Below are 15,527 nucleotides of genomic sequence, written 5' to 3'. Positions count from 1 at the left end.
ACAGAGTGAGACTCTCAAAAAAAAAAGTCTCAACCGTTAGATGTTCACATCTCCTGAAGCTGTTTTGAATCATGTCAGCATCTGAAGGTGCTACAACTTTGCTCTGTGAAATGAATCTCCCAGGGCTTAGTGTACATGCCTGGAACCAGGTATCATTCAAGCTTCCCCATGGGTCATTAAGGAGAAATGTGCTGGTGTGTGTCGTGTGTGTGTGTGAAAGAATAAAGACTTTGACCACCAATACTGTGAGGTTTCTCCTACTGTGAAGTGTTACCCCTGTTTAGGAAGGTTAGCCCCCAGTGTTGAGACAACAAACGGTCTATTTCAGCAAAAAGGAAGTGGTTATTGTTGAATGTGTTGTTCACAGATCTGAAAGGACACATGTATTCTATTGAAGTGCTTAAAGGAAATAGTTTACAGTGAGGTTGTTGTGCTTGGACAGCTTTTATTATTCCCACGGATAGAAAAGACAGAAGCAGTACCAGGAGTTGCCAAAGTCATGTTCCAGTAGCTTCTCCTCTGTCTCCCCTTTCTTTTTGCTTCTATAAGCTCCACTGATTGATTAAATGGTAAGATGTGCCAATTCCTCCATTGGAAGTGAAGATGATGTGGCACGTTTCCAACTCCATGGACATCTTACTCGGGGAGTGGACAGTTTCATCCCCAGCTTCCTGTGTGTGGTGAAGTTTAAGGGGAAAAGCTGAATAAAGAGTTGCACTAACATTCCACGCTGAATGTAACAAAGACTTGGAAAGTTCTTCATTTTCTGGAAAGTATTTTCCATGCACTTTGTGTAACTACATGGGTTAGACATTGCACTAGGTGCTTCTATTTGCCATGTCATATAATCTTCACAACAGCTCTGAGGGGCAGGTGGTGATCATCTTTATTAAACACACGAGGAATCTGGGATTTACAGGCATTTTTAACCTGCCAAGGTGACATCTCTAATGAGTTCCAGAACAATGATTAAGTCTTTCTTACAACTAACTTCAAAATCCCCACTGTGAGGGAGATTTTTCCTATTAAAGATCCAAAAGTTGGACACACATAGAACTGGAAATGCCTTCCACACAGGAGGAATGGAAAGCAGCCAGTATACATTTGTACGTAATATGTGCCTGATACGGGGGCTACAGTGTGTTCTATGTGAATGACACCACTGGAGTTCCCCAGACTCATCTGACCGCCCTACCCAGAGTGCACTTTCCTCTGTGCATAGAGCATCTTCTTCGTTCATCACAACACTCTTGCAAGAGATGTGTTATTGCCCTTACATATCAAAAGGAGTCACTGAAGTTAATTTTCCCAAAGTCTGCATTGTAATGAATGGTCCAGGGAAAATGGGAACTTTGTTCTGAATTAAATACTACCCAGTTTTCTTGAGATTCTGCATTATCTGCCTGGAAAAAGAATGAGAAACTAGACTTTTAGGGTAGTTAAAATAATTCAAGCCCTTCCTTTAACAGATGAAAAAATCCGAGGCTGTGGCTCCGGATTTCAGAACATTTCAGGGGTGAGATTGGAGCTCAGCTATCTGGGCCTCTAGGGCAGTGGCCTTTCTGCTGAAACTGGGATTTTTGTAAAAACGTTGTTCACCTTGCAAGGCTTTTGATAATCCCAGTAGGAAATTTGGGAAATTATAGTGGCAAAGACTTTAATGCAATGAAGTATAGAAAAGAAGAATGAGTTAATAGAAAAGGACACAAAACCTTTCTTGGAATTTGTGAATCATCTGAGATACCTGTTTTCCACCTCAGGAGGGTTTTCTACATCTCAATACGTAGAGTGCAGGAAGAATGTTGTTTCTGAGCGCGTTGTCTCACCCCTTGTTCTGCCTCCGCCTTTGCCCTCTCTTATCTTTTGGCTCCTTCTATTCTCCCTCTGTTTGGAGGGAAAAGGCTTAAATTGGCTCCGATGGTGTAAACCAATAGATCGCTACAAGACTGAGTAAAATAATCTTTAAATTCTAACTGGTTCCAAGTTAAATCCTGAATATGCTTATGTCTGAAAACTTAAATCACAGGGAAACACGTGATTTAAATGGGGTCCCTGATTTGCTAAGGAAACATGAGATGAATAGTTAATTGCCTTTCTTCCAGTAAAGCATCTTATGCTAATTAACCTTTACATTAGTGAAGAGTTCAGTCATCAAGGTTTTGTGGACATTCTCACACACACTAATCCTCCATACTACCTTGACACAATGATTCATGTAATAATATAACTTCATATATGAGACATTTATCTTTTAATTTAGTGGTGCTATTAAGCGACATTAAATTAAAAGATTCTGATAACCAATCAGGAATATCAACAATACAAATGGTTCACATTGTCAAGTATAGTAAGTAAGTACCTCTGTCTTTCCTGGTGCAAAAGATGACTTATAACAACGGGCTTTCAGAGGATGATTTTCCTGACCAAGGAAAGGACATTGACTGATTTAAGGGTAGAAATAAAATTTGATAATCTAGTTCCTAAAACTTGGTTGTCAGTTTTTCTCAAAGGTCCCTATTCAAGGACATCAAAAATCCAATAAAAAAAAATGCAGGAATGCTTGAATATCTGTAAGCTAACAATGGGAGCTGCAGTCAAAATAACCTTGTGAAGACAACTATTTCCAGACTTTAAAAAAAGAAAGAGTTACTGTACTAACAACTAGCTTCTCATAATGTAATGTACAGACCATGAGACAATAATAGATTTATCCCAAAGAATGATCCAATAGAGCATTATTTTAAATGTAAATAAAAATAAGATAGCATTTTTCAACTACCAAATTACTGAACATTTTCTTTTATGTACTAAAACAATGTGGGCAAAGAGGCTTTAGTGAAGATATTCTTATTTACATCAGATGAAGTAAACTGGTACTATAGTTCTAGAAATCAGTTTAGCCTAGCAGATTAACAGCCTTGACTAAAGAATTCTAATTCTAGCAAATTATTCTTGGAAACTAACCAGAATTTGATAGGTGATTGGTGTAATGTACAATTGTAATAAATGAGAAAAACTAATTTCTAATGATAAAGGAATTAAATACATTATGAATAATCTATTAAAATATCTTAGGAAAACCATTCAAAGAGGTCATAAAGGCAGAATAATAAATATTAACAACTTTATTTTTATTCTGTCAATATTATGTGAGTGTCTCCACCTATCAACTTATATATACAATGCACATAGCATTAATAATAAATACATAAACGTTCTAACAGTGGTTGTCTATGGTGATGGGTTTGCACAGTTCCTTTTTTCTTCTTGATTATTTAAAAATTTTCCCAAATATTCTGCAATAACCTGTGAACCTAATCTTTCATGGCCATGTGACAAGGACCCTGTTTTTAGCTGAACTAAGGAGAAAGTCCTACAACAATATCTTCATGAATATTTCACTGTTACAATAAATGATAAAGCATTTCCTGGAAAAGAAAAAGAAAATTAATACTGTGTGACTCAGTGTATATCTTTTCTTATAATAGGACTAACATTAATAGATGTTTAATCATATTTAAACAACTAACATACAAGTTCATTAAAATACTTCTGAGATAAACGTTTAAAGAGTTGATTAATCAAAATCTGCATTTAAAAAAATTAGCACAATAGAAAGGTATGTTTACTAATATAATTTTGAAATGTAATAATTATCAATGAAAAAATGTAATAATTATCAACGAAAATAAAAATTTTAAGTGTAAGGTGTGGTTAAAGTAAGGGGTATAATTTCTGAAGCAGACTGTTGAGTTATGTATGGTAAAGCCAGCAGGTTCTAGTATCAGACTTCACCAGAGCAAACCCTGCTTCTACCATTTCAGGCTTTGTGACCTTTAGTTCTTTGTACTTCAATTTTTTATTTTTTTGTGAATGATTGTAGCAGTAGCATAAATCTTATTTTGGTGGAATTAAATAGAATGTACTCCAGCATTTTAGTACCATATACAAAATATTTTTAAAAACTATTACTCTTCTTGATAATTCCAATGATGGTAATGTTTTATTAGATGACTGCCATGCTTCCATTGGATGCATGACCAACAGAATTACATGGAAAGTTGACTCATATTGTCAAGAGGGGTTTGAACCAGAGCAACTGCATCTTGAATAGGGGCTGGGTAAAGTAAGGCTGAGACCTGCTGGGCTGCATTCCCAGGAGATTCAGGAATTCTTAGTCATAGGGTGAGAGAGGAGGTGAGCACAAGATACAGGCCATAAAGACCTTGCTGATGAAACAGGTTGCAGTAAAGAAGCCGGCCCAAATCTACTGAAACCAAGATGGTAACGAGAGTGACTCTGGCCGTCCTCACTGCTGCACTCACATCAGTGCCATGACACTTTACAGTTTACAAATGCAGCATCACAAAGTTACCCTATATGGTCTAAGATGGGGAGGCATGAATAATCCACCCCTTGTTTAGCATATCATCAAGAAATAACCATAAAAATGGGCAACCAGCGGCCCTCAGGACTGTTCTGTCTATGGAGTAGCCCTTCTTTTATTCCTCTATTTTCTTAATACACTTGCTTTCATTTTAGTCTGTGGACTCATTCTGAATTCTTTTTTGCATGGGATTCAAGAACCTTCTCTTGGGGTGTGGATCAGGACCACTTTACAGCAACAATATGGCAATAAATAGTAAAGTACCATAGGCAACACCATAGGCAACACCCATCCCTGTGAACAAGGAGCGGCCAGTGAATTAGAAGGAACCCAAACAGGGTGGAGTTCTGGAAGCAATGGGCAGAAAGTGCTTTGAGGAGGAAGTGGCTGATTGTTTCAGAGTGAACAGGAGGATGGACATTCGACCAAAAGATTTAGCAACAGAGAAATTACAGCTGATGAGATTTAAGAGGGAATGGGAAGAGATGCAAAGAGAACCATTCATCTGAGGGGTTTCCTTCCTCATGTCCACAGGGAGTAGGGGCTGCAGCAGCTGCACAGGAATGTGGAGGGAAAGATTCCTGTCTGTCTGCAGGCCGTGTGCCTTTTAAAAAGCTGTTTGCAGGTTGGGCGCTGTGGCTCATGCCTGTAATCCCAGCACTTTTGGAGGCCAAGGCGGGAGGATCACTTGAGGCCACGAGTTTGAGACCAGTTTGGCCAACATGGTGAAACCCTGTCTCTACTAAAAATACAAAAATTAGCTGAGTGTGGTGGCGGGTGCCTGTAATCTCAGCTACTCAGGAGGCTGAGGCAGGAGAATCACTTGAACCCAGGAGGTGGAGGTTGCAGTGAGTCCAGATTGCGACAGTGCTCTCCAGCCTGGATGACAGAGTGAGACTCTGTCTCAAAAAACTAAAAATAAAAAATAAAAAAAAAAGGTTGCTTGCTTTGTCTTAAAGATGGGAAACGGAACAACACATTTTTATAATTGGGTTAATCATGCAGAAAAGAAAAAATGATCACGCAGAAGAGGAAAAACATGATGGAACCACGTTTTCAAGGTGGTGAGCTTTAGGGCAGACACAGAGGCTCAGGTTTTAGGCTGCAAAATGGTTCCATCCTTCAGGAAAACAGCCACAGCAGAGACGTAGCTCCTACTGATGTTTACAGTGTATCAGCGCAAATCACACAGTAACAATAATTAGCAGAGAATAGGAAATTGGCTCAGCGCTTACTTAGAAATTTAATGGGTCTTAGGTTGTTTAACTCTACAGGTACTTTGATGAATAATTTGCAAAAAATAATTAAATGTGTGTTTAAAATATAAGGTGATCTGAATTTCGATGACTCTTCCTCAGTGTAAAACACAATAAAATCTAACGAAGAAATGTTAAAATTTGGAGGGGAAGGGGATTATGTAATTGTATCTATTAATGAATAAATGAAACATTTTGAAAGCAATTCTAAATTCTAATATTTGAAAATAATTTATTATAGTGTAAATGCTCCTAGAAAAAACAGAATCCTAGAGTATGAAAAACAATGTATAGATTGAAATTTCTCCAGGTGTGTTGTGTTCAAAACATGTTTCACTTAAAAATTGATAAAGCTCTGAGATAATTCAAGAAAAGTTTAATTTTTATTTTGCAATCATAAACTAGACAAAAAATGTTCCAAATAACCAATGCGCCATTAAAAAAATTCTTTTTTTGTTGTTTTTTTGAGAAACTAAAGGGTCTCACTCTGTGGTCCAGGCTGGAGTACAGTGGCACAATCTTGGCTCACTGCAACCTCCACCTCCGGGGTTCAAGCAATTCTTGTGCCTCAGCCTCCCAAGTAGCTGGGACTACAGTCGCCAGCCACCATGCCTGGATGGGGCTAATTTTTTTTTTTTGTGTGTGATAGAGATGGGGTTTTGCCATGTTGGCCAGGCTGCTGTTGAACTCCTGACTTCATGTGATCCCCTGCCTCAGCCTCCCAAAGTGCTGGGATTACGGATGTGAACCACCACGCCTGGTCAAAAAAGTGTAAATACACTGTTTTCCCAAATGTAAGTTAATACATATAATGGAATCGGAAATTCCATTTGCTGTGATACTATAAAAAGAAAAGGTAAATGTAAAAGATTAGTAGCTTATGGAATGTGATTGCTTACTTCTCAAATTTAATAGAAATCTATTGATTAAATAATTGAAAGACAAATTAGAGAACAATAGTATGTCTGACAGTGGGAGCTCAATAGATTCATTTATATGTTATATATGGAGCTTATTATATACATATATAATATGTAATATATTATTAACTTTATAAATATGTATAAACTTATATGTTATATACTTACATTTTATACATTTATATATACATTATTATACACATATGTGTGTATGTGTACATCTATCTATCTATCTATCTGTCTGCATAGTGAGCCCTTGCAATTCTAAGGATTTACAAAGATTTCAATATTATTTCTACCAATAGTAGTAAATATTCTTTTGGTGCACTACTTAAATAAAACTTTTTGCCTAGAAGAGGCATTGATAAAATTATAGTAAATTTGCGACTTAATAAAAAGTCGAAGACACAAGATTTATATTTTTCACCCATTTCTCCCAAACTCTGAATTCTTCAAATTTGCAAGTAGTTGGTCTCTATACACAAAACAATTTCCTCTGTGATTTGTGAGGATTTGCAATGGCATCTCCTCATATTCAGTAAGTTACATTTGTTTGAAAGAATTTTACATTTTATTTATTTGTTTGGGGTTATCTGGGCTCCCTTTATAGGTAAAGCTTCTTTCAGACACTGAGTCATATTATCTAGTGAAGGAAGGTACAGGTGTATTAAGAGCAGAAGATAGGACTTGGTTTCCTAAGAGAGGTCTTGGAAGTTCAGCAGATCTTGAGGAAGGCGGATGTCTGGCTGTGGGGGCTGGGGCAGAGGGGGAGGGATGGGGGAGCAGGCTGAGCTTTCCCAGGGTCTACAAAGGAGGGCAGGACGCTCCAGCTAGAGAGGACAGAGAAAGAAGTGGCATCAAGTAGAAATAGTTATATTCACTTCTTACATTATTGCCATTTTAAAAACAGTAATAAGAATCCACTGTAATTCCAATATAGTAACGGTTTCCTCACATTTTCTAACAACCTACAGGAAGTGTGTTTTAACCTAACCACTGAGAGATTATAGTGAAGGCAGCTGATGTAGAAGAAAAAAGGAAAACTAAAGCAAACGAAACAACAAAATTAATGTATCCCTTAGGTGTATTTATTGTGGTGTTTTGCGATTTTTCAGCCCTTAAACTAAAAATATTTCCCCCATAATTTACCTTCCTAAATGTTGTTATCAGAAAAGAGATTCATCATATTTATTTCAAGTTTTTGTTTGTTGCTTTTGGGGACTTTTTTTTTTTAACCTCACATACTTCTTGGTTTGTGGTGAGAAAACCTAGAGTCAACTCTCAGCAACTTTGAAGTACACTATACATTGTTATTAACTATAGTCACTATGATGTACCAGGGATCTCTTGAACTTATTCCTTCTATCAAACTGAAATTGTCCATCTTTTGACCAACATCTCCCCAGTTCCCCCAGCCCTGGCTCCTGAAGACCACAATCTATTTGAAATTGTTGAATCTGAATTACTGAGGAATTACCTTAGCCAACAGAGACCAGGGAATGTGAGACTAACTTTGGCGTGCATTGAAGTTATCTTCCACACAATAAAACAAAACAGAAACTCATACGAAAACTAGATAACTGTACTGACAAAATAAAGCTAAACAAGCTCAGCTCCAAAGACTGTGATTTAGCAGGTCTGAGATTAGACACAAAAGCTATCTTTTTTCATCAATCACAAAATATTTTTATCATTCATTCCAAGATCTGAGAATGAATGACTCAATAGTTTAATTCAGGAGAAAGAACAGGCTATTCAGGGATTTGCCGTAGGTGACTTATCTTTCTCCTGCATTCCTGCAGCTCTAGTTTCTCACTCTCTCTCTCTTTCTCTCTCTCTCTCTCTCTCTCTCCTGTTTCTTTGCAAATGAAAATGTCTCTGCTCAGCTCTGAGGGGAGTTGGAGGGAGGAAGAGGAGGAGGAAGGGTGTGGAAGGAAGAAAAGAGGAGAACCCAAAAGACATGTGGGGACAAGTGTCCAGACACCTGGTGGACCCAGGACCCACAAGTCACCTTCCCTTTTTGTACAACGTTGCCAAGATTAGCGGAGCTGTCCTATAAGAGAACGTAGTAACTTGAAACAAATTACAACTCAGGGGAGCAGATAGTCTACAGCACTATAACACCATCTTGTTGAAAAATAATAAATAAATACATATATTCCCTGACGGAGATGTAACTTTACAGAGCATCAAACACTTGTTTGCAAAAATACGAAATTTATTAGCTTATCCAGCTTTCAGATAGGTCCTGTCTATTCACATACTGTGATCGTCCCTGAGAGACTACTTTAATTTTCAGTTTAGGTTCTGAGTGAATGGAGCTCTGTTTGTCTTATCTGTTTAGAGTGAGTGACATTTGCTTTGAGTTCTATGCTCTTTATTATTTCCCATTGATTCTCTTGTTTGTTATTTATTGTGCATTCGTCTCCTCTCTCCTGAGTAACTTCAAGATAAAGTTATTTCAGCCCAAGAAAGTGGGGGCAATACATTTGCCATTTTGTATGAAAACGTTATCCTGGGGAGAGCTGGCAGGGGACATCTGAGTGTGCCACCAAGAGAATTGGAGAAGCGGAATCAGATTCCCCATCTCGTGTTCCCTTTCCTGTGTTATTTGCAACTACAACACAGACATGAGGATGAGAAAACACACACATGAAGAGGCAGAAGAGAAGAGAAGGAAGATGCTAGGTGCCGTGGTTGCACCAGAGCAAGTCCCTCTCTGACAGTTCCTTAGCACAGGATGTTCATGAACCAGTGCCCTTTGGATGGGGTTGGCCCTGAGCTGGGCGTTGTGAGCCTAGGAGAGGTGACTGTCTGTCTCTGGGCTTTCTCTGAAAGGTGCTGAGGATGAACAGCAACCCTCTGGCCAGCCCTTCCTTGGAGGGGGATCTGGGTGGCCCACCTCCTTGTCTTCCACAAGAGTCAATGCCAAGATCCCTGTGGTCCAGTCATGGCTCTGATGACAACAGTTTGTTCGAGCCATGTAACCACGTTGGATTTATTTCTTCATTCCTAAGCCACACTGTTGGGAAGAGCTCCTCAAAGTTTATATATTCCTTCCAGTCTCTCATTTCTCTATCTTACCCTTGTAAAATACCCAGGAGAAGTGCTTGTCTTTTGGGGAAAATATTGCTATAGGAAATATAGCAAATATTTTCTATAGGAAAATATCTTAGACTTGGCAGTTTATACGTAATAGATACGTGTTTCTCACCTCTCCTGAGACTGGGAATTTCAAGTTCAAGTCTTGATACAGAAGCACAGCTGGCAGCACTGCTTCCAGATCTCACCTTCCTCCTTCCAGGTGGACCAGCTCCTGCAGCCCCGCCCTCCTGTCTCCATGCCCCCCAGACAGTAGCCCATGTGGAAGGGTTTGGAGTGTGGGGCTGGAAGATCTGAGTTCAAATTTGCATAGTCTTCCCTGTGCACCTGTGAGCCTTGCTTCCTGATATGAGCAGGCGGCATCATAATTCCTATCTCAGATGGCTGTTGGAAGGATGGAGGATGCTTCCTGAAGTGAAAAATACTGTACAATGTTGCTGCAAAGAGGCTAACACATGAGATCAGGGACTCTGAGAGGTAGAGCCTGAGAGGCATGGTCTCCAGGAGCATCAGAATACACAGGGGCCAAGCACAGGGAGTCCAGAGAGGAAGCAGGTGCTTAGTGACATCAGTGAGGGAAGACAGACCCAAAGGGCAATTGTCCACCTAAGCCCAGCCCTCTGAATGTTGGTGATTTGAAAAGAGTAACAATCACTGCCACACACAGTCGGTTACTGAGCTGGCTGGGCTCAGGACACCATACTAAAGATGGTGCATTGATCATCTCCAGCCTTACACAGTCTTGGCATCCTGGCATTGTATTTAGTCAGAGTTCTCCAGAGAAACAAAGCCAGTTGGTCATGTGTATGTGTGTGTGTCTGTGTGTGTGTATAGATATATTTATTTATACAGTTGACCCTTGAACAACGTGGGTTTAAACTGCATGGATCCACTTATCTTCAGATTCTGTTCAATGAATATATTGAAGCATTTTTTGGAAATTTGTTACAATTAAAAAAAAACTTGCAGACAACTCTTATAGCCTAAAAATATCAGAAAAAAAATCCGAAAAATGTGTGTCATGAATGCGTAAAATATATGTAGATACGAGTCTCTATGTTAAGTAATTGTTTATGTTATTGGTAAGGCATCTGGTCAACAGTAGGCTATTTTCAGTTAGGTTTTTGGGGGAGCCAAAAGATATACTCAGGTTTTCAGCTGTGTGTGGTGGTTGAGGGGATGGTCAGTGCCCCAACCCTTGTATGCTTCAGGGGTCTCCTGTATATATTTCATATCTATATGAATCTCCTTACATGCATGTGTACACACACACACACACACACACAGATTTACTATAAGGAACTGACTCACATGATTATGAAGCTGACAAGACAGAAGACCTGCAAGGGGTGAGTCAGCAAGCTGGAGACCAGGAAAGCTGGTGTTTTAGCTCCAGTGAGAAGGCAGGAAAAAAAAAAAAAAAAAAAAAAAAACATGCTGCTGCAATTTAAAGCCCAGCAGGCAGAAGGAAGTCTTGCCTCCTCTGGGGCAGGTCAGCCTTTTGTTCTATTTGGGCCTTCATCTGATTGCACCAGGCCCACCCACACTGGGGAGAGCCATCTGCTTTCCTCAGTCGGCTGATTCAAATGTTAATATCATCTGTGACATTCTCACAGACACACCCAGAATCTCCTGTGGCCCAATGTCTGAGCACCTTGTGGTGCAGTCAGGGTCACACATAAAACTAACCCTCACACCTATTTACACATAGAGTCACAGGCTCAGAGGCAAGTAACTTACCTAGGTCATGGGGCCCACCATGTTGTAAACAAAGATTTGCAGCCGATCTGCCTGCTGGCAGCTGCTGTAGGTCCAGTCTCATATGGGGACCTCAGAAATGTTTCCTCTGGGCACTTAGTAAATCCAACTGTGGGATTGCTTAGAACATCATAACATTCTACATTCTGTAATCACAAGATGCATCCCCCCTTTTTTTCCATAAGTGACCAAAAAAAAAAAAAAACAATGAAACTTCTTAAAGTGTTTAATGCAGGACCTAGTAAATCAAGAAACATATTTAACTCTTAGAATGATGATGCTAGAAACCAGGATGCTCTGTGCCTTTTGCACAGCCTGGAAAGTATCTGGAGGGACTGGTGGTATCTAGCACTTTATCTACAGCACATAGAGCATGCCTTTCCTCTACTTGCTCCCCATCCATACAGATTCGCTAAACTGTAAGTGACTAAATGAATATATGGATACATGAATGAGCAACTGGCATTTTTATCTAAATTTTTTCATGATTATAGCAAACTTAGACAACTCTGTAGTCAGGATAGATACATCAAGTGAGTGATCTGCCTGAACACTTTGGGGAATGATAATGTTTTGTGGAATCTGCCACTCCTAGTGGTAAATAGGATTGGATGTGTAAAGTCAATGGCAGCACATATTATTTTTAGCTTCTGACACTGGTATTGTAAGATGTGATCTTGCTGCTTGATAGCCTCACGATAATTATTTACAAGCTCTTTTACTTCATTGACTTGGTATCATTCACCTCTTAGAACATTTCCCATTTTCAGGGGTTGATAGAAAGCAGTTATGACTGGAAATGCTGTGTGGATACAACATTGTTTTATGATCTTCAAGTCTTACCTGCTAATGGCTTGGTTTTGTTTCTTCCAGTGAAAAAGGCGATTGAGTTGAAGTCAAGAGGAGTCAAGATGCTGCCCAGCAAGGATGGAAGCCATAAAAACTCTGTCTGTGAGTCTCTTTCCTTTCTATTTGAGGACTGATATGCCAGTGTAAGGGGAAGCAGAAGAGAGAATGGAGCAGTTAAGGAGAAGCGATCCCACCCACCGCCTTCCCCACATTATCTCTTCCTTCTTTTCTATATCCAAAAGTATTTTCTGGGAGAAAGAACATGAGCTAACTTCACTTTGTTAGGGAGGAATGTCCTGGTGGTTCTAACTCCTAACTATGTCTCACATCTGCCCTGATCACTGTCTGAGACTGGACCCTCCAGATGTCTCTCTTAAGTAAATGTGACATGGTCAGGCATTTTCATACCAGTCTCTCTCCGTCCTAGCACACCCCACACACACCAAACCAGACTCATCTCTGGAAAGGAGACGTCGGTTCTTGTCTTTTGTCTATTAAAATGTTACTGACCATTCACTGTCTGGAGAGTAAAGTAGCTTTCAGGCAATGTCTACATCCTTCCAAAGAGAAAACAAGATCTGCAGATATGTCTGGCTGATGACTTTTGCGTGTACCCAGGACCTGGTAGACACCAGATCAATAGCTGTGGGAGGAATGAAGGTGTCTCCCACATCTGCTATTTTGGTGCCTTCTCCTCAACGCCCATCATCATCACTCAGCCATAGGAAGCCCTGGCCATGCCTGGACTGGGTCATGGTGCTTCTCTGCCAGAAGGGCCCTTTGTCCTTTAGCTGAAAGCCGACAGCCCGTGTGCTTCTTGGAGACTCACTGTGCAGACCCTTCTTTCTCTGCAGGTGCAGTCGGCTTTCCACTGGTTTTGCTCCCCCGACGCCCTTACACATGTCATAACAGTTACTGGGTACCAGCTTCACTGAGGGTTTGCTTTTCTTACAAACCAGAGATGAGTACCCTCTATTGAGATACCAAGTGGGTTGACTTCCTGTAGGGGCCGTTTTCTGCTCACGCTTCTTCTAGGACTTTCTACCCATTGGGTTGTGTTTTCTATGCTTCCCTGGCAACCTTTTCATGTGATGTTTCCAGCCTTGCTCTGTGGGTGCGCCTGTCCCTGGTGTTTTGCATCTGTGCATGTTGTTTTTCCGTTGCCTAGCAATTAGTGGAAGGGCTGGGATGAACATCTGAACCCCCTCGGGTCAACCAATTCTGTTTACGTCTGCATGCTAGAGCAGGCATCTGCATGAGGTTTTATATGCAACAAATATTCTGCTAAAACTAATAAAAGAAACAATCAAAATCTTTTGACAATGACACTATAGATTGACCTACATCTTCATCACTTTAGAATTTCCTGACAATTGCTTGTGTGACAATAATCCATAGTCTGTGCTCAGTCCTGTGCAGGTTGAGAGGACAGAGAGATAAACCTGTCCTCTGGGCCTCAGAGTCAGAGAGGAGCCACCATACTCTGACTACCCCTCTGGTCTTAGGTCTGTCCCACTTCCAAAAAAAAAAAAATCAATCTGTAAATGTTTGCATGGCACTTTCTATTGAATAATCACAGCCAGTCACCCTTTAATGAAATTAGACTGGAAAAGGATGGGAAAACTGAAAGGAAAAAAAATCTGAGAAACAGTCGAAGGAATAAAGGGTTTTTTAAAAATAAAATTTTAACATTTTGATATTGTTAGCTTTTAGTGTAGAATGTTCTGTAGAGGGAGATATAGTATTTACAATAGTTTGAAAATGATTTTTATGATAAAACCCTGCACAAATGATCTAAAGTTCAATGTAGAACCACATATCCGGGCAAACTCTTACATTAAATCAATATCAGGTTGGATATCCGATCAATTGGGCATCAGATTTTTCTGCTACTGTAACATTTAGGCAGAGCTTTTTTTCTTTTGTAATAAGGAGAATATCTTCTGTCCTCATCTGAACACAGATTGACATATGCATAATGACTCATTTGGTATTAGAAAGCATTCTGTCCTTTCTTTTAACAGTATTAAAGTATTTGTCAGACATGGGAATTAATCATTAGAGAAAATGAGGAATGGAAACCGTGAGCCTTCTAAGACGAGGAAGGTAATCAATGGTAATGTGTCATTCCAGAGAAAGGTATGACAGAGAAAATGAAATTGTTTCACTGATGAAAGGACATAGGGTTTGAAGCGAGAGGCAAGGATTCTATAGCTGTGCAAGTATGTGCCTTATTCAAGTTCAAATGTCATCGCTTACACAATTATTAATAAAATAGTAATCCTTTCCATAGGGTTATCGCTCAGATAAATCAAGAGGGGTGTAAATTACCTGTTCCAGAGTGTGGCATGCAGTGGGCATTCGGTACACCTTAGGGGCCTTCCATGGTAAATGGAGGGAAGTGAACCACACGGGGCGAACAGCAGGGGAGGTAGGCCCAGGCCAGGCCACGTTCCAGCACGTCGTGCTTGCCTTAGGCATTCCCACCATGAGCCCCGTTTCCTCTTCAGCGCCTCATGAATCCCTTACCATCTGTAGGAGACTGAGTGTGAAAGTGCTTTACGTTCTTGATACCCAAGGTGACACTGGCTGTCCAGATGCCTGTTGCTGACATGAGGATTTCATCTTCTGTCTACAGGGAGTGAAGTGCTGGTGCCTTTAGTGGAGGCCTCATTCCTTTTCAAGCCATTCCATTAACTTGAGTCTCTCCACTTCTGCTTCACCCCAAGATCTGGGTTCCTCTGGGAGACCACAGCTCTTGAGATTCTAGAGATTAGATCCAAGCACACAAACCTCTCTTGCAGAAGTGATATAATCGTTTCCCCAACTAAGGGTTTTGTTGCGGATATGACAAAAGATTTACGGAAAATGTCTAGCTCACGGTCTGCAGGCACTGTTAGCTCTTGTTCCACAGCCCCCTCTGTTTACTTCTATCTTAGTATTTTTTATTCTTTAAGCTGGACATTTTTGTTGGTTTATGATCGTTCTTTTTCATAAGACTCCTCTGGGAATAAAAGAAGTGACAGCAGCGGCCAGGGAATTATCTGTTCGCTGTAGAGTGTGAGGCTGTCCCTGTTAAGAAGTTTTCATCCAGTGCTGGCTTCACTAAAGCCAGACAGGGGTGGACCCTGCTAGCAGCTCCTGTATTCTACCCGTGGGAAGCACCAGGGCCTGGATGGGAGGCTGAACTGCCTCCTGCAGTCCCCTGAAGCTGTCTCTGCTCCAAGGCACAAAAATCAGAGGTCACAGCTCTTT

At 40.2% G+C, this 15,527-nt stretch overlaps 1 protein-coding gene across 1 annotated transcript in view; it reads left to right on the top strand.

Moving 5' to 3' along the window:
• CSMD1 (CUB and Sushi multiple domains 1) overlaps positions 1–15,527 on the top strand; it is a 2,090,911-nt gene that overhangs the window by 1,285,256 nt on the left and 790,128 nt on the right. Inside the window, exon 7 of the mRNA XM_054498773.1 lies at positions 12,297–12,374. Coding sequence (XP_054354748.1) covers positions 12,297–12,374 — 78 coding nt within the window. The remainder of the gene's footprint in view (positions 1–12,296; positions 12,375–15,527) is intronic.

The sequence above is a fragment of the Pongo pygmaeus genome, chromosome 7 (genome assembly GCF_028885625.2).
Source record: "Pongo pygmaeus isolate AG05252 chromosome 7, NHGRI_mPonPyg2-v2.0_pri, whole genome shotgun sequence".
NCBI classification, from domain to species: domain Eukaryota; kingdom Metazoa; phylum Chordata; class Mammalia; order Primates; family Hominidae; genus Pongo; species Pongo pygmaeus.
The sequence above is the reverse complement of the archived record's forward strand: the minus strand, read 5'-3'. Positions and strand labels throughout refer to the sequence as shown.